Source organism: Microtus pennsylvanicus, chromosome 9 (genome assembly GCF_037038515.1).
Source record: "Microtus pennsylvanicus isolate mMicPen1 chromosome 9, mMicPen1.hap1, whole genome shotgun sequence".
Classification (NCBI taxonomy): Eukaryota; Metazoa; Chordata; class Mammalia; order Rodentia; family Cricetidae; genus Microtus; species Microtus pennsylvanicus.
The window spans coordinates 66,243,621-66,270,427 of NC_134587.1; the positions used below are offsets into that span (position 1 = coordinate 66,243,621).

Here is a 26,807-nt window from a genome sequence, read left to right on the forward strand (position 1 = left end):
CTTATATGTAACCCTTGCCGTTGGGACAACAGACCCCACATGTATTGATAAAAGCAAGTACGTGGCTTAAAACAGCAGTTCTCGGCCTTCCTATGCTGCAACCTTTAATATAGTTCCTCATGGAGTGGCGACCCCCAGCCATTGCTGCTTCATAACTATAATTTTGCTACTGTTATGAATCATAATGTAAACATCCAATATGCAAACTGTCTGCCATTCCAAGGGGTCGCGCCCCACAGGTTGAGAACCCCTGACTTAGAGGAAACTAATTGGTAAACTGAAGCTAGAGTTTGGGAACCAGCATAACCAGCCATATGTGAGTGTGTTTGGGCATGAGAACTATGCATGAGGGAGGGCTTGCTGGGCTCTGACGCTGGCAGACAGTGCTGGTAATACATGTTCATATAGGCAATATAGCGATCGCTTCCTGTGATAGTGTTTAAACATATTTGTGTGTGAACTTATTCACTGGGTTCTTTCTCAATCATTCAGTGGCTTCCTGGTTTATATCGCCGCTTCTTTCCGGCTTCATGTCTGGTGTGCTGTTTGTGCTCATCAGGATGTTCATCTTAACCAAGGTGAGTGAGGCTGCTTTCTTCATTTTATGTTTGGTTAAATTTTAGAACGAATTTTGGTGCTGCTCAGTAGAAACTAGTATCGGTAGGTCAGTGGGAGAATTGTTTCTCCGTTGCCAAGTTGCACATATGAAAATGTTTTCTTTTCTTTTTTTTTTTTTGGTTTTTCTAGACAGGGTTTCTCTGTAGCTTTGGTGCCTGTCCTGGAACTAGCTCTTGTAGACCAGGCTGGCCTCGAACTCGCAGAGATCCACCTGCCTCTGCCTCCGGAGTGCTGGGATTAAAGGCGTACGCCACCACTGCCCAGCGAAAATGTTTTCTTTGTATAACTGGTTTACTGTCATTGTGTATGGGGACACACATGCCACGGCATGCTTGTGGAGGTCAGAGGACAACTCTCAGGAGTCACATGACATGTAGACATGGAACTCAGATCGTCATTATGAAAGAGGAAGTGCTTTACCTTCCGAGCCATCTTGCTGTCCCTGTATAAGGGGATATGGGTGTTTTGCCTACAAGTGTGTCGCACATGTGTGCCTGGTGTCCACACAGGGCGCTGGATTCCCTCGAACTGGAGTAGAGACCGTGGTGAGCTTCCATGTGTTTGCTGGGAATCTTCCTCTGGAAGAGCAAGCAGCCAGTACTCTTACCCACTTCAACCCTGCTTTATATGTTTTAATGTAGTTAAAATGTGTCTAGCGCGAGTCATTTAAAATCTGCCACCCATGCTATGATGGCTGTCACTTGACTCTCTAGACTTCCGAGGGGAGAGAGCCTACAGTTGATGAGGAGGACTGGCAGGTGCAAAGGTGAACTTAGCCATGTCAGCTCGTGTGGCTCCCTAATGTGCTGGCCACAGATGTGTAGGGGAGACGGCCTCAGCCGAGGCAGCAGCTCGCACCGTGTTGCTTCCCTGTAATCAGGACCCCGTCTCTCTGTTTATGTTGCTGCCAGATGTTCTCGTCCTGACACCCACTCTGCTCCTTGTCCTGCAGGAGGACCCTGTTCCAAACGGTCTCCAGGCACTTCCTCTGTTCTATGCTGCTACTATAGCAATCAATGTCTTCTCCATCATGTACACGGGAGCACCAGGTAAGACCCCTCCATGGAATCTTAAATAAGGAGCGTGTAATTTAATATTGTTCACTTGCTTTGTAGCTAGCATTGGGGTTGGTTAATAGCAAGAAGCCTTGTTCCTGTTATCGTGGAGTAGTAAAAACAATAATAAGTGCATTTCCTTGTTTTAAATACCAAGAAGATGTATGAAATACAAAAACAACAGGCTCTCAAGATAAACGGAAATCCCAGTCTGCCATCACCCACATAGGCTGCCCTGGCAGCTGACTGAAATGCCATGTCTTAGACCATGTTCCAGTAGCTGCGGAGGCAAGAGGAGGGCATCACACATGTGGTCCAGCTGTCGAGGATGGGAAAGATGGGCCAGAAGTGATCTACAACTTTGAATACAGAAATTTCTGGGCATTATCAAACCGTTAGTCCTAGACCTAGTGATTTTCTTTTCAGAATTACTCCTTTTCTTCCTGTTCTGATTTGGGTTGGGGTAGGGAAGCATGGTGACATGTACCTGCCATCCCCCTGCCGTCCCAGCCCTTGGCCTTGGTTAACCAGTTTCAGGAGAGCCTGGCGATACAATAGCTCACCAAAAAAAAGAAAAATGTCTTTGTGTGTGGCTGGTCGGTCCTTCAGAGTCGTGACCACTCCTGTGTGAGTCCTATAGAAACCTGAAGTAAGAATCTTTTCATACACATTGTAGCTTAAAAAAAAAAGCAAGGCTGGTAATGTTTGTTGGTGATTAAACAGCCCCTGACACATGCTGAGTTTGTCACGTGCCAGGCACCATGGGAAGTGCCCTGCCTCCACTGTGCATCCTTTTAAGAAATAGACTTGATTGTCCTTATCTGCGCATGCTTTGTTCGCTTTTGAGGAAGGGTCTCTCTACACAGCCCTGGTTGTCCAGGAACTCACTATGTAGACCAGGCTGGCCTCAAACTCACAGAGATCTGCCTGCCTCTGCCTCCCACGTGTTGGTATTAAAGGCGCGCTCCCACACACCTGGCCTTTGGATATGGTCTTGCCTGAACAGTTGCCTGCCCAGAGGCCAACTCTGGGACTGGGACCATTGAATGAGCAATAACCCACAGTATCCATGTGTAGATTTTAATATTCCTAATAACAGTTGGCTCTGAGCATTAAGTATATAGAAGATATAGAGATCGACTATCAAAAATATTGGAAGATTTTCAAAGAGAATTTAGAGAAAGAATTTGTAATAGTCTGTATGTGCCAGGTTGCCTAAGGTGTCTTACATGGCAGTAAAATGTCCTAACTGAGACACTGGCGTCCTAGACTAGGTTCCTGGTTTAATTCTGGCCCTTAGCCTTGCTGGTTACTGTAACTAATCCTGAGGATCGAGTTCTCATCTTCAGAGTGGCATTGGTTATGATAGCTCCATCTAAACATCAGCTCCATGGATGTATATGCGTTCTTACGACAAACCAGTGAGGTACTCACACCTCAGTGTCTCGTCACCATATAGCTTCATTTCCCCCGGAATAATCCTCTCTACCAACAAGATGGCTCTCTTAGCCACGATGCGGCAAATACATAGGAAAAAGACAAATAAAAGAACAAGAAGACAGGCAAATGTAAATAAAGACTAGAAGGCAGAGAAAGAATGCAGTGCCATGACACACAGTGACATTCAGTGACACGCAGTGACATGGTATACAGTGACGCACAGTGACATACAGTGACATACAGTGACACGCAGTGACACACAGTGACACTCAGTGACATGGTATACAGTGACGCACAGTGACACACAGTGACACACAGTGACATACAGTGACACACAGTGACATACAGTGACGCACAGTGACACACAGTGACACACAGTGACATACAGTGACACGCAGTGACACACAGTGACATACAGTGACACACAGTGACGCACAGTGACACACAGTGACACACAGTGACATACAGTGACACACAGTGACACACAGTGACATACAGTGACACGCAGTGACATACAGTGACACACAGTGACACACAGTGACACACAGTGACGCACAGTGACACACAGTGACGCACAGTGACGCACAGTGACACACAGTGACATACAGTGACATACAGTGACACACAGTGACGCACAGTGACACACAGTGACACACAGTGACATACAGTGACATACAGTGACGCACAGTGACGCACAGTGACACACAGTGACACTCAGTGACACACAGTGACACACAGTGACACACAGTGACAGACAGTGACATACAGTGACGCACAGTGACGCACAGTGACGCACAGTGACACACAGTGACACACAGTGACGCACAGTGACGCACAGTGACGCACAGTGACGCACAGTGACACACAGTGACATACAGTGACACGCAGTGACACACAGTGACACACAGTGACGCACAGTGACGCACAGTGACACACAGTGACGCACAGTGACGCACAGTGACGCACAGTGACGCACAGTGACGCACAGTGACACACAGTGACATACAGTGACATACAGTGACGCACAGTGACGCACAGTGACACACAGTGACACACAGTGACATACAGTGACATACAGTGACGCACAGTGACGCACAGTGACACACAGTGACACACAGTGACACACAGTGACACACAGTGACAGACAGTGACAGACAGTGACGCACAGTGACGCACAGTGACGCACAGTGACGCACAGTGACACACAGTGACATACAGTGACACACAGTGACGCACAGTGACGCACAGTGACGCACAGTGACATACAGTGACACACAGTGACATGGTATACAGTGACACACAGTGACACAGTGACACAGTGACACACAGTGACACACAGTGACACACAGTGACATACAGTGACACACAGTGACACGCAGTGACATACAGTGACACACAGTGACACACAGTGACATGGTATACAGTGACACACAGTGACACACAGTGACACTCAGTGACACACAGTGACACACAGTGACACTCAGTGACACTCAGTGACACTCAGTGACATACAGTGACATACAGTGACACACAGTGACACTCAGTGACACTCAGTGACACACAGTGACACACAGTGACACTCAGTGACACTCAGTGACACACAGTGACACACAGTGACACACAGTGACATGGTATACAGTGACACACAGTGACATGGTATACAGTGACACACAGTGACGCACAGTGACACTCAGTGACGCACAGTGACACACAGTGACGCACAGTGACGCACAGTGACGCACAGTGACGCACAGTGACGCACAGTGACATACAGTGACGCACAGTGACGCACAGTGACGCACAGTGACGCACAGTGACGCACAGTGACACACAGTGACACACAGTGACATGGTATACAGTGACACTCAGTGACGCACAGTGACGCACAGTGACGCACAGTGACGCACAGTGACGCACAGTGACACACAGTGACATGGTATACAGTGACATACAGTGACACACAGTGACATACAGTGACACGCAGTGACATGGTATACAGTGACACACAGTGACATACAGTGACACACAGTGACACACAGTGACACTCAGTGACATGGTATACAGTGACACTCAGTGACACACAGTGACACACAGTGACATACAGTGACACACAGTGACATACAGTGACACTCAGTGACATGGTATACAGTGACACACAGTGACATGGTATACAGTGACACACAGTGACACACAGTGACACACAGTGACACACAGTGACATGGTATACAGTGACACACAGTGACATGGTATACAGTGACACACAGTGACATGGTATACAGTGACACACAGTGACACACAGTGACATGGTATACAGTGACACACAGTGACATGGTATACAGTGACACACAGTGACATACAGTGACATGGTATACAGTGACACACAGTGACACACAGTGACATGGTATACAGTGACACACAGTGACATACAGTGACATGGTATACAGTGACACACAGTGACATGGTATACAGTGACACACAGTGACATGGTATACAGTGACACACAGTGACACACAGTGACATGGTATACAGTGACACACAGTGACATGGTATACAGTGACACACAGTGACACACAGTGACATGGTATACAGTGACACACAGTGACACACAGTGACATGGTATACAGTGACATGGTATACAGTGACATGGTATACAGTGACACACAGTGACATGGTATACAGTGACATGGTATACAGTGACACACAGTGACATGGTATACAGTGACATGGTATACAGTGACACACAGTGACATGGTATACAGTGACACACAGTGACACACAGTGACATGGTATACAGTGACACACAGTGACATGGTATACAGTGACACACAGTGACATGGTATACAGTGACACACAGTGACATGGTATACAGTGACACACAGTGACATGGTATACAGTGACACTCAGTGACACACAGTGACATGGTATACAGTGACACACAGTGACACACAGTGACATGGTATACAGTGACACACAGTGACATGGTATACAGTGACACACAGTGACATGGTATACAGTGACACACAGTGACACACAGTGACATGGTATACAGTGACACACAGTGACACACAGTGACATGGTATACAGTGACATGGTATACAGTGACACACAGTGACATGGTATACAGTGACACACAGTGACATGGTATACAGTGACACACAGTGACATGGTATACAATGACGCACAGTGACGTGGTATACAGTGACACACGGTGACACACAGTGACACACAGTGACGCACAGTGACGTGGTATACAGTGACACACAGTGACACACAGTGACGCACAGTGACACACAGTGACACACAGTGACACACAGTGACATGGTATACAGTGACACACAGTGACATGGTATACAGTGACACACAGTGACATGGTATACAATGACGCACAGTGACGTGGTATACAGTGACATGGTATACAGTGACACACAGTGACATGGTATACAGTGACACACAGTGACATGGTATACAGTGACACACAGTGACATGGTATACAATGACGCACAGTGACGTGGTATACAGTGACACACGGTGACACACAGTGACACACAGTGACGCACAGTGACGTGGTATACAGTGACACACAGTGACACACAGTGACGCACAGTGACACACAGTGACACACAGTGACACACAGTGACATGGTATACAGTGACACACAGTGACATGGTATACAGTGACACACAGTGACATGGTATACAATGACGCACAGTGACGTGGTATACAGTGACACACGGTGACACACAGTGACACACAGTGACGCACAGTGACGTGGTATACAGTGACACACAGTGACATACAGTGACGCACAGTGACACGCAGTGACATACAACAGCTAAGGCACAGTGAGGCCACAGGCTAGCCGCATCAGCATCCCGTGAGGTGACAGAAATTCAGGTTGTCTGCTCTGTCTCTGGGCCTAGTGCTCTGCAGTCTGTGTTTCCACAGGGGCCTCGCGTGACAGTTGAGGGTCTGTAACACCAGGGACTTTAATGTTTTTCTTGTTTGAGGCAGGATCTGTCTGTGGTGCCCAGCTGTTCCAGAATTTCTGAGATTAAACGATCCTCCTGAGTAGCTGGGAGCACAGAAGTGAACCACACCTGACAAACAACCGCTTCTGCCATAAACATTTACTTCTTTATGGTTCTCACGTGATGAGTGCGAGCTCTTAGAAAGTTCTCGCTGGCAATCTCCACTCCATCTGTGAAAAGTGTGTGTGTGTGTGCACAGCACACGTGGAGGTCACCCTCCAAGGCCTCTCTTGTTGCTGCTGTTGCACAGCTACCCCAGGCTTAGCTGGCCTGCGAGCTGCTGGCAGCTGTTCTGGCTGCCCCCCGCCCCCACTTCTCTGCTGTAGCACGGTGGGATTCCAGATGCTTGGCCTTGCAGCCTGATATTTTCTTTATTTTTATGTGAGTTCCTATATGGGACTCAGGTCGCACAGCAAGGACTTTCACGTCCCCACCCTGAGCCACACCCCTGGCCCTGCTCACTTCCCCAGCAGCCTCCTCCTGTCCCCTCCCTCCTCTTCCTCCTCCTCAGCATCCCTTTTCTCGTCCCCCCCCCCACTTCCTCCTCCTCCATCTTTGTTTCGTTCCCCTTCACCTCCAACTCTCCCAGTTCTAGCTGCTTCTTATCCAAGCCCAAGGAAGTCAGCTCCCAGGAAGCTGTCAGGCCCCCACAGTCTTTCTAAGGAGGCCTCTGGGCTCCACGGCTGACTGCAGCATCCACGCTGTGGAGAAGCAGAAGCCTCCGTGATAGCTAGCACTGAGGTGACACCGTCTCCAGTCCTGTCAAGGGCTGGATTCAAAACAAAGTTCTTTACATGTGCCTTTCCCCCACCCCAGCACCAAAAAACATTTACAGATGCAGCCTGGTCTGAGAAAGCTGCTGCTATATTTTTAAAGATTCCAACTGTAGAGCAAAATTAAGAAGCACCATATTTATTTCAAAAGCATGACTCATTTTCCTGAGTTTCCCAGCATTCCTTGTCCATGCATAGTTCTTCTGACGCTTTAAAATGTTGGTCTAAAACAAAGTAAAACCTAACGGTAGCATCGTTTACCATTTGAGGAAGGATAACAAGGAGCAGGGAAACGTGTGTGTGCGTCTGTGTTCACGTGTGTATTACTATGGGACGGTGTCCACAATCCATTGTTAAACGACAGTTGAAAGCACAGAAGAGAATATGTAGTGTAATTATGGTTCTGTTAAATGAACACCTTTTGTTGAGGCAGGTTCTTAAGTGTAGCCTTGGCTGGCCTGGAACTCGTTGTGTAGATCAGGTTGGCCTCTAACTTGCAGAGAACCATCCACCTCTGCCTCCTGAGTGCTAGAATTAAAGATGTGATCTACACTCCCAATGGGAATGAACTATTTTTTTTCCTAAGTTGAATTTTTTTCAGACCATATAGTCTGATCATTGTTTCCCTTCCCTCATCTCCTCCCAAATTATTCCCCACTTCCCCCTCCATCAAACAAACAAACAAAAAAACCCCACAAGAAATACAGATATACACATGCACACATACAAACAAAAACACACATTCACACAAAATAGGAAATTATAATATACTAGCAAAAGACCAGTAAGACAAAAAATGCCCAAACAAAGCAATGAGACCCCCAAAATTACAAAAATACCATTGAGTTCATGGTTGTGGCTGTGCTGTTGTGTGTGGAAGACACTGTTTCATGGGTATCTTCCATCCTCTATGGCTCTCACTCTCTTTCCACCTCCTCTTCCACAGAGTTCCCTGAGCTCCGAGGTGCAGAGTGTGATGGAGACATCCCATTTAGGATGGATGGTCCCTAGGTCTCTCACTCTGCACACTATTCAGTTGTGGGTCTCTGTGTTAGTTCTCGTCTACTGCAGGAGGAAATTCTCTAATGATGGATGAAGGAGGCACTGATCTATGGGTGGAGCACAATGTCGTTCGAAGTGATTTTATTGCCTTTAGCAAAATATGGTATTTGGTCTTCTTGTAGACCCATGTCTTATCTAGTCTCAGGTTCTCGGGCACCTGAGCAGTGTCAGGCGTGGGTTGTTCATGAGGCTTTAAATCCAATCAGATAGTGGTTGGTTACTCCCGCAGCTTATGTGCCACTATGGCACCAGTGCATCATACAGGTCATCATTGGCGAGCACAGGCTTTATAGCTGGGTGTGCATTTCTCCTCTGGTAGTGTGCTTGCCAATACCATGAACACTAGTCAGTAGGGAGTAAAGGTTCTAGTTAGAGATCAGCTTGACATGTTCATGTTCAGTGAAATATGTAGGTGTCGTCTTCAGCATTGGGGTCTTACCATTAGCCTTGGCAATAGCCTGAGTTTGGAGGTGTTTCTATGAGGCCCCCTTTGACCAACAACTCAATTAGATATAACCCATTCCTGGTTAGAGGGTAATACTAGAGGTTTTATTTGGTGGAGAGAGATGTCTAGTTGGGGCATTGTCTCCCCCATTATTTGGTAACTCCATTTAGATTTCTTTCACACGTGTATGCATTTTAAGAAGCTTCTACTGTAGTTGGCTTCCATATGACCCCCCTTCAATGGCCCTTAGTGTTAGTTGTCTCTCCCTTACCCCCCTCTTCCAGCTCTTAGCAACACTTTACGCATACTGGAAAGACACACAACACATAACCTCCTCCTTCCCCTGAAAAGGGTGATAAGAACATTTTATATTTGTACATCTTACAGTTCGCTGTAGTCATGATAATATTATTTTTAAAGGCTTGTATCATGTTCAAAATTAGAACCAAATGCCTGCGTTGAGTCAGTGCCAAGGAGAGCCGTCAAGAGGAGTAAGCAGGGGAGACGTAGGCTGGTCAGGGCCAAAGCTTGCTAGTTCTAATTTGTTTATTTTGTAGATTCTGTCAGTGATTGCCATATGTAAAAGATGAGATGCAAGACAAAATGATGACAACGAAATTATTAACAGTTCTGCCATTTCTTCTTCTTTGGGGGGTTTGGAATAGAACCAGAATGTTCGAGGTAGCACCAAATCGCAGTTGATCGTATCTTCGTTGTTTAGAGGCGCAGAAGATGAGAAGCCATTTAGTAGTGTGAGCTGAAAGCAAGCTCCAGGCTCACATTGCTGGCTCCTGGCAGCGGCTTCTGGCTGAGTGAGCACAAGCCATTCAAGCTGTGCCCTACTTTGTCCCTCCACAGTGGGAAACAACCGTGGTGCCTGGTTGCCCCCTGAAGTTGTAATTATTTGAAACAATTTGAGAGCCTCGCCAGGAAGACAATCCAATGAGAAGCACTTTCTCCAAATGTTTGTTATATACGAAGCAGCCCCAAGTATTACGTTTAAAAGAAATATTTTGCCGTGTGTGTGCAGTGGTTCAAGCATGTTCCTCATTTTGTTTTTATTGTTCTTGAGACAGGGTCTCATGACATGTAGCCCGAGATTGTTACCCTCATGGTTTATCGAGCTGCTCTGGGATCAAGTCCGTGGGCAGAACTGGAGAGGACTGGGCTGGGCTGGGCTGGGCTGGGCTGCCAGTTAGCACACTTAGCCTGCGGAGGTTTTGAGTCCGGGGCTCCCTGCTGTCCCTGGACTTTGGGAGTGGATCCATCTAAATGTCTAAACCCCAGCAGCCACCTGCTAACCATAAGCAAGCCAGGGAGGTCTGTGCTTTGTTTTTACTATTTGTGAACATTCCTGCTGACCTCCTGTGTATGTTACTCACTCTGTAACCTCTTACCAGTGTAAAAATGCATAATAATGCGTGGAGTAACTCTGAGCTGATTCGCTTGTACACAGCAGTTAGGGCAACATCAATAAAACTTAATTTCAAACTTAAAAATGCTTCCAGTTTACGCAAATGGCATTCTTAATTATGTATATTTAAAGTTACTATATATTATATTATTTATTATATTAAATATATATTTAAAGCCAGTAACTTGTATATATATTATTACATTATATAATATATATGTGAACTGAAACCCTGCTGGAACACGTGCCCAGGCCTCTGGCTTCCCACCACTGTTTCTGGTTCACACATTCTCTTGAAAGCTTGTGACCAGGTGAACCAATCGCTGCTGTTTCTCTCTGAGCATAAGTAAGCAAACGGTGCAGCCAGGTGGGTGGAAAACACTGGGTCTCATCTCTGCAGAACTTGTTCTAACCGCCGATAGCTGCCTCCTGTATGTGACTGTGTGTATAGCTAGTTTACATCTCCATGACAATGATGCATTGGCTGGTCTAGAAATTCCTACCATTAAAAGAAATACTGTTGGGGAAGGGGGCGGAGAGATGGCTCAGAGGTTAAGAGCCATGCTGCTCTTCCAAAGGACCTGAGTTCAGTTCCCAGCACCCACTTCAGGTGTCTCACAACCTCCCTGTCTTAATTCGGTTTCTTTTTTTAAAATTGATTTTTATTGAGCTCTACATTTTTCTCTGCTCCCCTCCTTGCTTCTCCCCTCCCCACTTCATCCCTCCCCCAAGGTCCCCATGCTTCCAATTTACCCAGGAGATCTTGTCTTTTTCTACTTTCTACTTCCCATGTAGATTAGATCTATGTAAGTCTCTCTTAGTGTCCTCATTGTTGTCTAAGTTCTCTGGGATTGTGGTTTGTAGGCTGGCTTTCTTTGCTTTATGTTTAAAAACCAGCTATAAGTGAGTACATGTGATAATTGTCTTTCTGGGTCTGGGCTACCTCACTCAAATAATGTTTTCTAGCTCCATCCTTAATTAGGTTTCTATTGCTTCAGTGAAACACTGTGACCAGAGAGCAAGTTGGGGAAGAAAGGGTTGATTTGGCTCACACTTCTACTGTATTGTCCATCACTGGAGGAAGTCAAGACAGGAACTCAAGCAGGGCAGGAACCTGTAGCCAGGAAGGGTACTGAGGCCATAGAGGGGTGCTGCTTACTGGCTTACCCCTCATAGCTTGCTCAGTCTTGTCTCTCTCTCTCTCTCTCTCTCTCTCTCTCTCTCTCTCTCTCTCTCTCTCTCTCTCTCTCTCCCTCTCCCTCCCTCCCTCCCTCCCTCCCTCCCTCCCTCTCGTTTGACACGCTTTCTCTCTGTAATAGCTGTAGCTGTCCTGGAAGTAGCTCTTGTAGACCAGGCTGGCCTCAAGCTCACAGAGATCCACCTGCCTCTGCCTCCCAAGTGCTGGGATTAAAGGTGTGCACCACCACTGCCTGGTTTCAACCTACTTTCTTATAGAATCCAGAACCACCATCCCACGGATGGTACCACCCACACAGAGTTCACCCCCATCAGTTATTAATTAAGAAAATTCCTACAGCTGGATCCTATGGGGGGGCATCCTTTCAGGTGATTCTAGCTTGTGTCAAGTTGACATAGAATTAGCCAGGACAACCCTGTGACTCCAGCTCTAGGAGGATCCAACATCACTGGCCTCTACAGGCACCCAGACTCACATATGTGTACAGGTACTCACAGTGCACGCTCACACTGCCATACACACATATTCCCACACGTGGGTACACGCACGTGCACACGTGCTTACTCTTATGATTGAAGAAAAATTAGAGCTGAGGTAAGAGAGTCATGTATAGGTGTTCATGTGTGAGCATGTATGTTAAGTTCTGTACCATAGGTGTTCACGTGTGAGCATGGATGTTAAGTTCCGGACCTGTAGATATTTCTGAAAGGCACCTGTTATTATCCCTAGGGCAGAAAACAGATGCAGTTCCAGGCTGAGCTAGGGAGCCAAGCGTGCTGAGCACAAATGATGTCACTAAAGCACAGGCACTCCGGCCCTAACTGCTGCTCACTGCAGTGCTGACTTTCATTGGGTTTGCTGTGTTGTAATTTCTTAAATTGACATTTTGAGGAAGAGTTATATTTGAAGGGCGGTGGCCTCTAAAGAAACTCTTACTTCTGTAAGGTCTCTCCTTTTTCAGTCTAAAGTTTTGTTTTGTTTCGTTTGGGGTGTTTTGTTTTATGAGACTTTAACACAACGATCCTGCAGCCTTCACTGCCCTGGTTCTGGGATTACAGGCATGTACTACCACACCCAGAATTCTCTTTGTCTCTAAGAGGTGCATGCCTGTGACCAGGGTATAACAGCACCCGTTTAAAGCAGAGCTGCTGGCCCTTGAGCAAAGACCCAGAGAGGCAGCACAAGCCCACATCATCCACAGAGCCACCATTTGCCACTACTGAGCAGGGCCATCTGTTAGGACATAAAACAGCAAGTGGCCATATTTGCCTGATCAGCTAAGATAATGATACAACATATACAGAAAATAGTGCTATACAAAAAAACTTCCTACCCTGACCGTGCCCAAGTGGTAGCATTTTAATAATTAATTCCTAACAAGCACAGATTCTCAAGACCGTTATATGTCTTAAACACAGTCCTGCTGTCTGCCCCCGGGTGTGCAGTGTGCTTGGTTTGGTTTCATTTCCCTGAGATATTTGTTCAGTACAGAATCCGGGTGACTTGTTTGAGCCTGGAGAAGCAGAGGATGAGTTGCTGGTGGAGGCTTTCCCAGTACCAACACTGCTGTTCCTTTGTTTCCCAGTGCTGGGGCTGACGCTTCCCATATGGGCCATAGCTCTCATTTCCTTTGGTGTCGCTCTGCTGTTCGCCTTCTTCGTGTGGCTCTTCGTGTGTCCGTGGATGAAGAGGAAGATAGCAGGTAAGCAGCTTTTATTCTTCCAGATTACAAAACTGCTCTTCATTCCTGAGGCTATCTCTGTAAACAAACAGTGTCCTTAAAAATAAAGGAATTATAGCTGGTTGGTGGTGGCGCATGCCTTTAATCCCAGCACTTGGGAGCGGTGGCAGGCGGACCTCAGTGAGTTCAAGGCCAGCCTGGTCTTCAAAAGCTAGTTCCAGGACATCCAGAGCTACAGAGAAACCCTGTCTAGAAAAAACAAAAATGAAAACAAAATCAAAACAACAACAACAGGGCTGGAGAGATGTCTCAGAGGTTAAGAGCATTGTCTGCTCTTCCAAAGAATTTAATTAAAATCCCAGCATAATATTTTATCGATCTAGACTTAAGCTCTTCATAAATCTGTACAGAAAGCTAAAGAAACTGAAATAGCCACAACGGTTTTGAAATCAGAAGAGCGAGACTTCCTGCCTTTAAGGCTTACTGTAATACTTCAAGGCAGCGTGTGCCATGAAGAACAGATGTGTTGGTTAACAGAGCAGACAGATTCTAGGAGACCATACAGATGTGGCGAATATACTTCAAGACTGGTGGTTCAGTGGAGAAAACATAATCCTTTTTGTTTGTTTTTCTTTCAAGACAGGGTTTCTCTGTGTTGCCCTAGCTGTCCTAGAACTCTCTCCGTAGACCAGGCTGGCCTGGAACTCACACAGAGATCCACCTGCCTCTGCTTCCCAAGTGCTGGGATTAAAGGTGTGAGCACTATCACCTGGCAAAAATACTGTCCCTTTAAACAGAATTACTGAAATAATTGAATGTCCACACACCAAAGCAGAAGCCAAGCCTTACGATAAATGTTATGCCTTAGTTTTAAGTTAACTCGAGATGTACCACAAATCTAAATGTAAAAGTAATAAAGACTTTTTGGGGAGTAAGAACTTTGTGATCTTGGTTAAGCAAAGAACTTTGTCCCTGACACCAAGCACGATCCACAGAAGAAATTTACAAATTTTACAAGATGCAGATTGAAAACTCTGGCTCACTGAAAACACCATTTAGGGAAACTTTGTGTCATGGAAATAAATATATTAAGAAATTTTTTAAAATCAGCTAAAACATGAGCAATATATTTTTAATTTATTGTGATTCTTTTTAATCGTGTCCGTCCTGGTGTGGGAGTTTGCGCATATGGGTGCGGGTGCCCACATAGGCCAAGGTGTCAGATACCCCTGAAGCTCAAGTTAGAGGCTGTTTGTGAGCCCCCCAAAGGAGGTGTTGGGAACCAGACTTGGGTCCTCTGGAAGAACAGTGCTGACTCTTAACCTCTGAGCTCTTCTCCAGGTGGAGCAAACTGTTGGAACACCTTATAGAGATGTAAGTGGCAAATGAACCATGCCACGTTCACTCTCACTAGCGGTCAGGGAACACAACATCAAACGAGCATGAGATACCGCTTCACACCATCCGAATGCCTTTGTAACACGTGACCATGCTAACTGGAAAGGATTAAACACGAACAAACAAAAATAGCAACAACAACAACAACAAAACAGCCATAACCTTCAGGCACTGGCATTGGTAATTCAAAGTGGCACAAGAGATAGCCGGACAGTTCTTAGGTTACATGTGCACAGGCCTTCGGCATTCTTTGAACTAGTCCTGGGTATTTCCCCAGAGAAATCAAAACCGAAATTCACACAAAACTCTGCCCATGGGTGTTTCCAGCAGCTCTGTCGCTGGCACCCAGAATGGAAGCCCTCCCCCGCCAGGTTATCACGGGATAAAGAAAGTGCAGCTCCACACTCCAGTGCTCAGCAGTAACGAGGAACTGGATGCCACTCCCGTGGCAGCGTGAATGAGTGGCAAAGCCAGCGTGCTGAGCAGAAGCAGCCTTCTCACGTACTTACTCATCTTGTGATTTCGTCTTGGAGGCTTTCTGAAAAATGCAGAACTGGAGGGTGGCAGATGAGACAGGTGGTCGTCTCAGGTAGGGCTGGGCGGGGGAGTAAATAAGGACCTGGGGACTTCTTACATCCCCGTTGTAGTGGTTCCTCTTGGGAAACTCAGAATCACACATACCTGCAAAGGCAACTTACTGCCTGTGAGTTTTAAGACTAAGAATTTCCATGGGGCTGGAGAGATGGCTCAGCAGTTAAGTGTATGCACTGCTCGTCCAGAGGACCCCAGTTCAATCGTAATCTAAGTCCTAGCGTCCACACCGAGGAGCTCACAAGTGTCTATAACTCCAATTCCAGCGGAATCCAATGCCTCTGACCTCTGCAGACACCGCACTTACATGCATGTGTATGCACACACTCTAAAAATAATCAAGGGGCCAGAGAGATAGCTCAGAGGTTAAGAGGACTTGCTGCGGTTGCAGAAGATAGGTTTGGTGCCCAGGACGCACACGGCAGCTCACAACTGTAAACAGTTCTAGAGGGTCTGACCTGTTTCTTATTGAGTAAATGGAATCTCCCTGTTCCTTTTGAGAGAAAAAAAAAAGGTTTACTTGCGTCATAGAATCTGATATGATCAAAGAAATCTGAGACCAATAATTTATTGACCAGGAAAAGAAACCAAATGTATTCTACTTGTTCAAGACAAGAATGATAAACATTTCTATAACTCTAAGGCTAGTCCGTCTAGAAGGGTTATAGAATTGTCAGCCCTGGAAGAGGCCTGGGCGATCAAATTTAAGGTTTTGGATGTATTAGTAACTCAGTGTAAGTATGTATCATTTAATAGCTGTCTTTCAAGAGCATGGATTGAATTGGCAGTGGTGATGCACACCTTTAATCCCAGCCCTCAGGAGGCAGAGACAGGCAGATCGCTGGGTTTGAGGCCAGACTAATCTACAGAGTGAGTTTCAGTACAGCCAGGGCTACACAGAGAACCCTGTCTCGATAAATAAATAAATAAATAAATAATTTTAAAATAAAAAAAAATCAATGATTGATGTTTTTATTTCCTCATCTAGCTCTAATGTTTTGTTTCCAAGGTCAGTACTGAAGTGTAAAAAGATATCTTCACATTTTAGTATTTAATCATTTTATTTTTAAAAGAAAAAGAATGCATTTCCAGAATCTGTACTTCCTTCCTTATCTTCTCTAGGCAAATTAGAAAAGACAAGCGCTTTATCGCGAACTTCCGATGAAAGTCTCAGTAAAGCCCAGGAGGTGGAGTCCCCTTTTAAGGAGCTCCCTGGTGCCAAAGCCAGCGATGACAGTGCTGTCCCCCTCACCAGCCCGGCTGGGGAGGCTGTGGGACCCTCCGAGGGCACATCAACAGGGAACCACCCCCGGACAGCCTATGGTAAGGCTAACTCGGAGCTCTTGGGTACAAAAGTGTACCCAGAATTTATGTTTTGATGGACAGGAATCCAACCCAGAGCCTTGTGCGTGCTAAGCATGTGATTTTCGTACTCTCCACCTTAAATCAGCATCTCCTACATTATTTCCAGGACGGGCACTTTCCATGACTCACGGCTCTGCAAAGTCACCCATCTCCAACGGCACGTTCGGCTTTGAAGGCCACATGAGGAATGACGGTCATGTTTATCACACTGTACACAAAGACTCGGGGCTCTACAAAGACTTGCTGCACAAAATCCACGTAGACAGAGGCCCCGAGGAGAAGCCCACTCAGGAAAACAACTACAGGCTGCTTCGGCGGAACAACAGCTACACCTGCTACACCGCGGCCATCTGTGGCATGCCGGTGCATACCACCTTCAGAGCCCCAGATGCCTCCTCCGCCCCCGAGGACAGCGAGAAGCTGGTGGGCGACACGGTGTCCTATTCCAAGAAGCGGCTTCGCTACGACAGCTACTCCAGCTACTGCAATGCGGTCGCCGAGGCCGAGATCGAGGCTGAGGAGGGGGGCGTAGAAATGAGGCTGGCCTCGGAGCTAGCAGATCCCGACCAGCCTCACGAGGACCCCACGGAGGAAGAGAAGGAGGAGAAGGACACGGCAGAGGTCCACCTGCTCTTCCACTTCCTGCAAGTCCTCACTGCCTGCTTTGGGTCCTTTGCTCATGGTGGCAATGATGTGAGGTGAGTATCTTTATTCATTCAGCAAATACGCAGTAAGGGTCAGCTACCTGCTGGGAGACGGAAGTCCCTGCCACCGGCAAAGGGGAGCAAGCATATAAGTACCCACCTAGAGAGTTGAAAGGGTGTCGCAGTGGCCAGTCAGCTAGCTGCCTGGGGAGGCTCTCAGAGCAGGGGCTAAACGAGGTGCGAGAGCCGGTCACGTGACCATTGCAGGAAGCGCTAACAGCAGAGGCAGAGGGTGAAGTGGAGCATGCCGGGACTGCTCTGCAAAGAGCAGGAGACCTTGGACAGGGTAAGTGGAGGCTGTGAATCAAGTCACGGTAGAGGCACGGAGAAACGTAAAGGAATTGTGTTCTGCTAGGCAACAGAACCGCAGCTGGGGTCCTGACTGCTGTGCAGGCTGAGGCATTGTTTACTTGATCCCAGGAATTCAGGAACTAGACTAGACAACGCATCCAGACCCTGTCTTAAAAATAAATTGTTCAGGGGCTGGGAAGATGGCTCAGCAGTTAAGAGCAATTGCCGCTCTTGTAGAGGACCAGCGTTTAATTTCCACCACCCACGTGATTTCTCACAACCATCAGTAATTCCAGTTGCAGAGGATCCAGCGCCCTCTTCTGGCCTCCATGGGTACCAAGCATGCACAGGGTGCACCGACATACATATCAAGAAGAGTAAACAAAGTAAATACATTTCTTTACATTTTTAAGGAAACAAGCTTTGGAAGAAGGAAGTTTTCACTGTAAGAGACAAGGGAGCCACCGGAAGGGCTGACAGGCGTTTAACTGGACCTTTCTGGCTTATTCCATGGCTGTGCTGAGGGGATAGGAGATCAGTTGGGATGTCTCTCAGTGATCCAAGAAGAAAGAGCAAGGCTTGGAGCAGAGAGATGGTACAGTAGCCAGGATCAGGATATAGTATTCTGAATGTGAGACCAATGGAATTGATAGGCAATTACGACCGACCGGTGGTTCCTTCCTAATGCTGCGACCCTTTAATCCAGCTCCTTGTGTTGTGGTGACCCCCAACCATAAAGTTATTTTTGTTGCTACTTTGTTACTCTAATTTTGCTACTGTTATGAATCGTAAAACAAGTACCTGATATGCGGATGGTCTTAGGTGATCCCTGTGAAAGACCGACCAGTTGAGAACGGCTAAATTAGACACAGGTGTGAAAGAAGGAGGCCTCGCCCAGCAATTTCAGCTCTCACAGCCATGTGACGATCAAGTTAGCAGCCAGCTGGGTATGGCTGCGTTCAGGAATGATCAGGCTGGGTATGGATGAGCACCCATGCCCGGAAGGCAGAGGTGCTGGCTAGAAATCCTGGGAGGGAGGGAAGGAGAGGAAAGAAGCAGCGTGGACACCTGAGCCCTGGAGCTTTGTGGAGAGAGATGGAGACAGCAGGAAGTCGTGTCGAGCCAGGATGTGAAAGCTTTGCACGGGCCAGCTCTGCATGGCTGTTTAGCGGGAGCTGGGCATCCGTGCCTCTCAAGTCTTGTCTCTGTTCATTATTTAAAAGTTTGACTTCAGGCCGGGCCATGGTGGCACACGCCTCTAATCCCAGCACTAGGGAGGCAGAGGCAGGTGGATCTCTGTGAGTTTGAGGCCAGCCTGGTTCAGGACAGCTAAGGTTACACAAACCCTATCTCAATAATAATAATAAAATAATAATAATAACTGGCTGTTGCCTTTAAGTGCCTTTTCATATAATTCACATATAATTATACTTACACTGCTTAACTCTACCTAAAATGGTTAAGATGGCAAATTTTCTAGTATGCTTTTTATATCAATAAGTCACTTTATCACCTTAAATTCTATGAGTAAGCTACAAATACAATAAGATTTAGCTAATTTTCAAAACCAAGAAGTCACTATATAGTGTGTGTATACTGTCATGCCTATGTACAATTAACCCCCTGCCTTTTTTTTTTAACCAGCAATGCAATTGGTCCCCTCGTGGCTTTGTGGCTGATCTATGAACAAGGTGGAGTTATGCAAGAAGCTGCTACCCCAGTCTGGCTGCTGTTTTATGGAGGAGTCGGGATTTGCACAGGTCTCTGGGTTTGGGGGAGAAGAGTGATCCAGACCATGGGAAAGGACCTCACTCCCATCACACCTTCCAGGTGAGGCACGGAGGTCTGCAGAGACAGGGCTTCCAGGTGGGGCTCGCTGCAGAAGCTGAGTCAACACGTCAGGGCTTTCTTGCCTTAGTTAGCATTTCTATTGCTGTGAAGAGACACCGTGGCCACAGCAGCTCTGATAAAGGAAAACATTGAATTGGGGTGGCGGCTGACAGTTTCAGGAGTTTGATCCATTATCATCAAGGTGGGGAGCATGGCGGCACGCAGGCAGACATGGTACTGGCTACATCTTGATCAGAAGGCAACCGGAAGTGGACTATGACACTAGGAGAAGCTTTAGCATAGGAGACCTCAAAGCCCACCTCCACAAGGAGCACCTACTCTAACAAAGCCACAGCTTTGTGCCATTCCCTACAAGCTTATGGGGGCCAATTACATTCAAACTACCACATTTCTCGTGCTATTGTTCTGTAGTGCAGAGGGATCCTCACTACCTCAGCCTCCGCCAGTCAGCCCCTCCGTCACCATTGCCCCCTGCTGCCGTCTACACGGGCACCAGGATGGAGGTGGGAAGACACTGAGGCAGAAGCAGGGAAACTCAGGCAGCTACAGTCCCTTATCTAGCCTGTTGTTCTAACGCAGGGTGAGGGCCGGAGGACACGGGCAAAACCCCAGTGCAGACTGGAGCCCAAGGCCTTCCTCCAGAACTCCTCAGCCACGCCCAGTCTCCTACTCTAGGGCCCATCTGGTACCCTTTCTGTTGCCAGCATAAAACCCCCGAGGTAAGCAGTGTCTAAGGAGGAAGGGCTCACTGTGGCTCACACTTGCACAGCTCTTGGTCCGTTTCCGTTTGTCCTCGTTCTTCAGGAGCACAGAGCAGTGCACACCATGGTGGGAGCCCGTGCCACAGCAAAAAACCCAGGAAGCAAACACAAACATCAGAAAGGCCAGAGTCCTACACCCCTCAGGGATATGCCCCAGTGACCCAGACACCCCTTATATCACCTCCCAATAGCATCACCCTAGGGACCAAGCCTTTGACATAATGGGCCTTTGGGGCACATAAACTCCAAAACGTGGCACCTGCCTCTCCCCCAAATTTTCAAGCCCAGAGATCTCTCCTGACATCCTCCAGGATTTGGGGGTGTGTACCTCTGCTGTGCAGCCTGTGGTTAAATAACAGGTCTCGGCTTACGGAGTACAGCCAAAGTTCAGAACTATCTGCTGTCGGGAAACTTTTTTCTCTGTGTTTCTTTTTAAAACATATTAGGGGTTTCTGTTTGCTTTTGTTTCTAATTTTCAGTTCCCCATCCTTAAGATTCATTTTAACGAAAGATTGTTTTAGAAGACCGAATTGAAGAAAAATCGGTCATCTGAAGATTGCTTTTTTGTAATAAGTTCACACTTTCAAGATGAGAACCTAGTTTTTTTTCCGTGCCCCTTTAGGAACAAGCAATTTATCGTCCTCCTGCACAGCAGGAATTTCTGACCCAGTTCCACACTTCAGGTTGGAAAACATGTTAGGAAAACAAGGTCATTGGATGTCAGCTGCATAGCCCGGTGCCCCGCTGAGAGCAACAGTGTCTTGTTCTCCTAATGGTCATCTGGTTCAGGCAGCAGTCCTGCCCAGCTTACAGAATGTTCTGGCAAGCCTTCTGCAGCCACGGGGTGTCGGCAAGGCCACACAAAGAGCTCCTGTGACGTTGTCTTCCTGTTGCCCCCACAGTGGCTTCACTATTGAGCTGGCCTCTGCCTTCACCGTGGTGATTGCCTCCAACATCGGGCTTCCCGTCAGCACCACACACTGCAAGGTAGGTCCATGCCAGCCAGAGACTGCCGTTCGGAGGGGTGGCATGTCAGTCCAGCGGCTCCAAGCGGATCTGAAAAAGGTCGCTAGACTCTGCACAGTTACTGTGGGACTGCCAGGACATTGTTGACCAGCGAGGAGGAGGAAGCAGGGGTGGTTGTTTCCCTAGAATGCCCACGCCCCTCCTAACCCTTCCTGATCCCCAGTAGGGCACCTGTTGAGGCTTTGCTCTCTCAGCACCAGTGGGAGAGCTTCCGTTTGCCCTGGGCCCCTTACCGCCCCCCCCATTGCTTTCTGCCGTCACGTGTGCACCACGCATGTCCGCAGGTTCACCTGGGATGTACCATACTGTTCCTGCCACCGCACAGAATTGATTTTAGCAGAAACAGAAGTAAACGGAAATTATTTCAGGGCAGTTCTAAGATGTGGCTACTTCTGTGTTCCCCCTTGAGAGTGACTCTGTTGCCTCAGAGTCGATTCCAAGCGAGGGGCAGGAGGTAGTGCCTGGGCCTCTGTGGTGTTTGTCCTGTTACTCACAGCTGACAGCTGAGAAAATTCGGGCTCTCAGGATTGACCCACTTTGCGAAGGCCCTACAGCTTGGATACACAGTAGGACCAGGGATCAGATCTTCACCTAGTGCTCTGTTCCTCCTAATTGTGGCCAATTAGTAAACATCACCATGACAACCAATTTGACTCCAGTGTATCAGACAGATGCCCACTGGGCACTGTTGGACTCATTTGCTCAGGAGGAGAACGCTAGCAACTCCCCAGTCTTACAGATAGGGTTGAGAAGCGCCTTTCCCACCCAGGGGCTGGCATGGCACCCTGCATCCCTAGTACAAGGGAGGAAGGCAAAGAAAGCTTGGCACACCCACCACTTGGCATCTGGGTTGCTCCATTTTGGTTGTTTTTGAAATGATGAAAAGAGCCAGGAGGTGATGATGTGCCCCTTTAATCCTAGCACTCAGGAGGGAGAGGCAGGTGAATCTCTGTAAGTGTGAGTTCGAGGCCAGCCTGGTCTACAGAGTGAGTTTCAGGACAGGCTCCCAAGCTATACAGAGAAACCCTATCTCGAAAAAACAAAATAAATGAATAAACATACACACATGCATAGATAAATTGATAAAAGGGTCTTGGGAAGCAGCTTAATGACAGAGTATGTACCTAGCTCAACAGAGGCCTTGTGTTTGGCAAAAAAAGAAAATAAAAGTTATCAAAGAAGCATGGGTTCAATGAAATACTTCAGACAACACAAAGATGTGTAGACTATGAAAAGTGACCTTCTCCCCGCTCATCACCCCATGTAGCTCTCTGTGCTGTTCGGGATTGAGAAAGCACCCTAAATTATATGCTCTCCTGAGGAGGCAAAGCACTTAGCTCTTCACTTTTCTATTGCATTTATTCATTCATTCATTCATTTAGTGCATGCATGCGTGTGTGCACATGAGTGTGCACGTGTGTGTACGTACACACACAACATTCAGTGGAGATCACAGGACAACTGCCAGGATTCTGTTCTCGCCTTCCATCATGTCGGCCTCAGGGATCGAGCTCACTTTGTCAGTCTTAGTGGCAAGCACCTTTACCCACTGAGCCGTCTCAGCTGCCCACTTTTTACCGTTTCGTAGGCATAAATAGTCACAGCTGCCTGACTTTTCTAGATGTTGTAATGTTATGCCCAGATCCGCAGAGTCCTCCAAAAACCAACAAGGAGACCGAGTCCCGTATGTAAAAGCAAAGAGCCTTCATTCTACACAAGTTTGCAAATTCGGTCTCTATGTGTCCAATGTATTGGGATAATCGGAGAGCCCGAGCTCAGTTAGAGTTGGGTTTTATAGTAACAAAGGTGGGGGCGAGGGATTTCTAAGGTTCAGGACCCCAGATTGGCTGACATTTGTCTAGGGGTGTCCTGGTGATGAGTCCCCATGTGCCATGGTGTGTGCACACCCACACACATGTAATATAAGTAAATAAAGAAATGGAATTTTAAGAATCTTAAGGAATGTCTATGGAGAAGGACCCCAGCCTACGCTGCAGGTTCGGGAAGATCGGGTGAACTGTGATGAAGAAGAGTACGGTTAGATCCCTCCACTGCTGCCCATTGGGGCTTTGCAGAGCATAAATTATGAAAATATAAAATGATCTCCCTAGAGAACTAGCGTGAAGGGCTCGGGGGACATGACGCTCATCACGACACACACCCGAGAGGTCAGTGTTTGTGAAGCCTCTCCTGGTGTTTCGCCTTTGACTGTGATGCTTCTGCCTCGACAGGTGGGCTCCGTGGTGGCCGTGGGCTGGATACGCTCGCGGAAGGCTGTGGACTGGCACCTCTTCCGGAACATCTTTGTGGCCTGGTTCGTGACTGTCCCCGTGGCCGGATTATTCAGTGCTGCTATCATGGCTATCTTCATGTACGGGATCCTCCTGTCATAGGCGTGGTCTGTAGACGGCTCTAGGGATAGTCTAACACGGGCCTCGGTAGCCGCACCTCCCCCCCTCCCCTCCCACACACTGCTTACCCAGGCCACAGGCGTTCATCCTCCAGAGTTAGCCTAACTCCTGTACATAGTAGTATGTCTCAGACTGGTATTGTGACGACACACTGTGGTGCAGTTACTTATGCTAAATATACATCGTGTACCTAGGATATCTAGCATCGATTTTAAACAAACTCAGAATGAAAGTGGAAGAGTATTGCCTCAAGTGCAATATTCTGTTAACTGTATATAATGATTTCAGCGGTGGCAAGTGTTAAAAACGTTTAAAAGTGTAGGCTATAAAAATCCTTTTTAAAAAATACTGTAATATAAGTGAGATGCAGTATACTTAATACAAACTTGGGCAAGTTCTCAGGCCCTTGTGTGATTGCATCATGCTGGGACAGGTGTTCACAAGTGCTTCCTCTGAAGAATGCGTTCAGAAGCTGTGTATGAGTTACTGTGTAATGTATCACTAGCGCTTTTGTAAATACTTCAACTGTGATTTTAATGGTCTGCTTCCCTTACACTTTACTGATTGGAGAATTTTGGAAAGTACCAAAGAAACAGGGGATAAATTGCCAGTATTATATCTTCATGTTGTTTGTTTCCTTCCCACTGGCCACTGAAGGGATCCTGGTCCATCAGCAGGCAAGCTCCTAGCCAGGGTAGCGTGTGTGGTTGGAAGCACCAGCCGCCCACCAGCAGAAGCCACACCGCTGCCATACCAGGCCCTGGTGAGCTTGTTCAGTGGCCTTTCACTGTCACCAGCGTGGACAACACACAGCAATGGGGGTGTACAATTAAACACTACATACATATCAAGTCCAGTCCCAGTGTCCCTCCCTGTTCCGCCCTGCAGCCTGAAATGCGGAGTTCTTGTCGCAAACAGTAAGGCCAGCGAGGCTTTTGATGTGCCTGGATGCTGTAAATCTCAGGGCTGAGCGGGGAATATTAGGAGGGACACTGGGCTTGGGGATCCATGAGGCCTTTTTATGTAGAGCATCTGAGGTCGTCCTGTAGAGCCACTGTTGTCTTCTGACAGTGAGAGACAGTATGACTAAAATGTTGTTAAGAGCCTGAAACCATGGAAATGCTGCTAATATTTTTATATTGACATACATTTTCACGGTACTTCATTGTAATTTTTTCATTAATCAACCATATTAAATTTATAATAAAAAAGTGCCCCTCAAAAGTTTACTTCTGAGTCTTTTTTTTTCTTTCAGAGTTTCCACAAAAATCAAAACTACAGTCTGGCCACTATGGTTTTCAAATACTCGTTGAACTTTACATCTTCCTATTCTGTGTTTGTACGGAACCAATACACAAAACTCGAAAGGGAAAGAACAGCCCACACCCGTCTGCAGGCATCCCCACTATGAACATGTTCACCCACCCCACTGTGATGTAACAGTGGTAGACGGGAGCTCGCCTGCTTGGCTCCTCATTTCTGCAGGCTCCCACTGGGAACCCAGTCTCCCCTCAAGCTGGGAAGCTCAGGGTGCAACCTCTCACGTCCCGCACTGTGGCAGCAGTGGCGCCACCTAAGAGCTGGATGGGGACCAGCTGAGCGCCACCCTCTAGGTGTGACAGTCTCGTCTTCACCACCACATCTGAAATTCTCTCCCTGTAAGATGGCACCTTGTGCCCCGCCTTTGATGGTCTCAGGAGACTCAGTGTCCTATCACATTTATCGGTGAGAAAATAACAGCAAAGTGTAAGCACACACTGCACAGGCTGGACAGCCTGCGGTCCCTGCCCTGGAAGGGCCACCTGGATGTCAAGAAACCCTAGCAGGCAAACGGCAGGGCTGAATCCCAGGAGAGGAAGCGGGTGGGGTGTCATGACTCCCCAGCAAGGTGAAAGAAGCTTCTCCCAGGAACTCTCCCCAAGTCTGTTATCTGGCAGAGACTTTATATGCCAGGGGAGGGGAAAGACCCACTCCTCCAACTGACTCCAACCTTACAGCCATTGTCCAAGAGAGGCTCCTGCGTGTGCTGGACAGTCAGGCCACACAGGGGTTACTACTGCTCTCTGCTCCTGGAGAGGGTGTCGCCAGGTCCCCGAGGGAAGGAATGCTGAGTCTTCCAGAAAAGGGAACTCCTAAGTCCCTGACAAACTTCCCATGCAGAGGAAAGCTGCCTGGGGGACAAGAAAGCCATGCTCCTAGGAAGGACATCATCCCTCACACTTTGTCTTCCCTTTTCCCTTTCCTGAGAGCCTGGACTTGGAAGTATCTAAACACATTCGTATTAATTTTCAACAGGTAACTTTTAAGTAAGTCCTCCCCCCTCTTGGTCTTAAGTGACGGAGTTCTCGAGCAACAGCAGCCACAGCAAAGTCCATCCCGTAGATAGGATGGGGTGACACGCACTTTTGATTCCTACTCAGGAGGCAGAGGCAGGGAGATCTCTGCAAGTGTCAGGCCAGCACACCCTATGGAGCAAGAGGCCAGATGAGGGATCACGACTGTCCTTCCTTAGGATTTAAAGTATCGTGTGACCCATAAATAAGGGTCACGGAGTCTACAATTGGTGATCCTAAAGAAGCTAATTAAGAAGGTGAACCCAAGGAAAAACATATAGTTATCCTCTTGGCTATGGGAAGTAGACAAAATTGCCGGGGAGAAAATTGGGATCTTGGGGGTGGGGTGGGATGGGGGTAAG

At 47.4% G+C, this 26,807-nt stretch overlaps 1 protein-coding gene across 4 annotated transcripts in view; it reads left to right on the top strand.

The window, feature by feature from the left end:
- Slc20a2 (solute carrier family 20 member 2) overlaps positions 1–25,341 on the top strand; it is a 93,494-nt gene extending 68,153 nt beyond the window's left edge. For all 4 annotated transcript variants that reach the window (XM_075986312.1, XM_075986313.1, XM_075986314.1 and 1 more), the window contains exons 4-11: positions 493–578; positions 1,571–1,667; positions 13,619–13,735; positions 16,826–17,026; positions 17,175–17,766; positions 19,708–19,893; positions 21,578–21,662; positions 23,933–25,341. In XM_075986312.1, coding sequence (XP_075842427.1) covers positions 493–578; positions 1,571–1,667; positions 13,619–13,735; positions 16,826–17,026; positions 17,175–17,766; positions 19,708–19,893; positions 21,578–21,662; positions 23,933–24,094 — 1,526 coding nt within the window. In that variant the 3' untranslated portion in view covers positions 24,095–25,341. The remainder of the gene's footprint in view (positions 1–492; positions 579–1,570; positions 1,668–13,618; positions 13,736–16,825; positions 17,027–17,174; positions 17,767–19,707; positions 19,894–21,577; positions 21,663–23,932) is intronic.
- The last annotated feature ends 1,466 nt before the right edge of the window (positions 25,342–26,807 follow it).